Source organism: Tubulanus polymorphus, chromosome 6 (assembly GCF_964204645.1).
Source record: "Tubulanus polymorphus chromosome 6, tnTubPoly1.2, whole genome shotgun sequence".
Lineage (NCBI taxonomy): Eukaryota > Metazoa > Nemertea > Palaeonemertea > Tubulaniformes > Tubulanidae > Tubulanus > Tubulanus polymorphus.
In genome coordinates, this window is record NC_134030.1 from 19,605,750 (window position 1) to 19,608,029 (window position 2,280).

At 39.6% G+C, this 2,280-nt stretch overlaps 1 protein-coding gene across 1 annotated transcript; it reads left to right on the forward strand.

Annotated features, from left to right (window-relative positions):
* LOC141907831 (C-type lectin domain family 10 member A-like) lies at window positions 1-1,929 on the forward strand. Its single transcript, XM_074797573.1, has 4 exons — window positions 1-49; window positions 356-505; window positions 589-653; window positions 1,771-1,929. The coding sequence occupies exons 1-4, from the start codon at window positions 1-3 to the stop codon at window positions 1,927-1,929; spliced, it is 423 nt and encodes a 140-aa protein (XP_074653674.1).
* Window positions 1,930-2,280: the final 351 nt, after the last annotated feature.

Below are 2,280 nucleotides of genomic sequence, written 5' to 3' on the forward strand. Positions count from 1 at the left end.
ATGAAGCTGATAATATCGACTCTGTTACTGGTCTGTTTAACAACGACAGGTAAATATATGTTAATATGAAAGTCAAACTAGGCATATACAAAATAGTTACAAATTAAACCAAAAAAGATTTGGAATGAACTTATGGTCGGGAATGCGTACTTGTATGATATAGCGAACACGTGTTGATAAAAAAGTCACAATTAATGATTGAATTTTAACAAAAGAAAGGACTGATTTGATCAAATAATGCCTAATCAGTGGTCAGGCCTATACTTAAAAAACCAGCTATGTACAATGCTTGAAACCCCACGTATAAAATCCCATGTGAGTCACATTGTTAATCTCCGTTGGCATATGTACATAGTGTCCGGGTGTGTTTGTGATGAGGGTTGGGCGCAAGCTGGAGACACAAAATGCTTCAAGTTTTTTGAGGAATCTCTCCCGCAAGACCAACATTGCGGTTCTTCAGAACTGGCCAGGATCGATAGCATGGAGGAAAATAACGTTGCTCGAAGTAAGTATATGTTTGGGAATCCGGAGTTTTATGGAATAAAGCGTGATATAAGCGTACCTGAAACAGTACTGTCATTATTTCAGATCAGATACCTACTGGCGTGACAACGGCTTGGCTCGGTTTTCGGAGACCATTCAACTTCACTACGGTACATTCTCAATATGAGTAGCTGTAACGATTAACAGTGAAATTGCATACGTACACTCACCGGGGATCGAACCCGGGCCTCGTACGCAGCATGCATACTTTCACCTTAGACCAATAGCAGAACTTTTCAATGCAAATGATTAAACCATTTTAAGCGTATAGTTTTATGGTTATCCACGCGAGTCCTTCGACTGTAAAAACTATAAAAATAAGTTTATGATCATCGGTAAATGAACCGCCTGGCGAAAGTTTCGCTATCTTTCAGAAAAGACAAACAGAACTACGTTGTTTGGCATGCGCACGTGAGATATGATAATGGGTGATGAATAGTTTTTTTTTATAAAACCGCGTTCAGCCTGTATCACTATATAGTTAGACCGTTCAAAAATCAGAGTGCTAAAAAATCAGTGCTACGGACTGGCAAGATGTAACCATGATTATTTCGCCCCGATATTTATAGATCATAGCTTTTTGGGTCCCCCCTGGTTGTTATTCGTTTTAAGAAATTCTGCTATCCGTCTTGACTCATCAATCTGTGGTACATTTTATGACATGTTCAGAGCAATCAAATATGGCACATACGATTAACGATCAATGAGATTCCGTCAGCCTATACATATTGTTAGGCAAATATAAATATGAAGTCTGAAAACTATACTAATCCGCTTGTCGATGAACATACGGACTTTATAAAAAAATAAATGTTACCAAATGAAAGCCCATACACGAAAACCTAAAATTAGTGTAATAGCGGGCTACTTAAGACCATGGTTTAGGAGTTACATACTTTTTAAAGGATTTCTATCTATGAAATCAAATTAGGTATCGGTTGCCTTGGTATCCGTTTCCATGGAACATGCAGCAGTTTCCACGGAAACGGATATCGATTCCCCGAAGCCAGGATGCAAAGCTTTCGAATGATACCAAATTTGTCCATATGGTATCTCTGTTGAACGGAACCTAATTTCTAGAGGACTTTTTTGTACTTTGGTGCCCCTCTTATTTTCTCATCTTTATCGTGGGATTCTCATTACATTATCAAGTGTGAATATTATGACGAGCCCAGTTCATCGACACGCAGCGATAATTTGCCATTAGTTTTATTTATTTCGCTGTAGGGTTTTACACGGTGGAGAATAGGAGAACCGAATGGATTCGGTGGGAAATACGGCTATGAAAATTGCGTTGAAATGAAGAGAAGAAGAGGTGTGTGGAACGATGTTGTATGCAACAAACAAATGCCGGCTATTTGTTCGAAGGACTGTCAGCAACAATGAACGAGGACGACGTGAAATCCACTAACATTCTTTCCTTGATCAATTCTTCGCTAAATCGGGGGATACCGGCACCGCTACTGTACATTCATAAAGATCCGCTAGATGATTTGTTTGGAAATTTTCAGGTTTCAAGTCCCCACTTCAGGTAAACCAATTCTCACTGCGGATAACCTATCTTTCACCATTAGGTGTGTACCGGTACCCCAACAGGGATCTGAATTAATTTCATCTGTGTTAATATAACCCAAGTCAGATTTGAACGTTGAAAATACATCGTCTCTTAGCAAAACTCACCACCGCTCATCCATCGACCCGCATGACGCGTCGGTGCTCAACAGGGAACCAGAGACA

Coding starts and splice junctions, on each gene's coding strand:
- LOC141907831 (XM_074797573.1), top strand. CDS start 1: ATGAAGCTGATAATATCGACTCTGTTACTGGTCTGTTTAACAACGACA. Junction 506..588: donor GGAAAATAACGTTGCTCGAA/GTAAGTATATGT, acceptor TCATTATTTCAG/ATCAGATACCTACTGGCGTG. Junction 654..1,770: donor GACCATTCAACTTCACTACG/GTACATTCTCAA, acceptor ATTTCGCTGTAG/GGTTTTACACGGTGGAGAAT.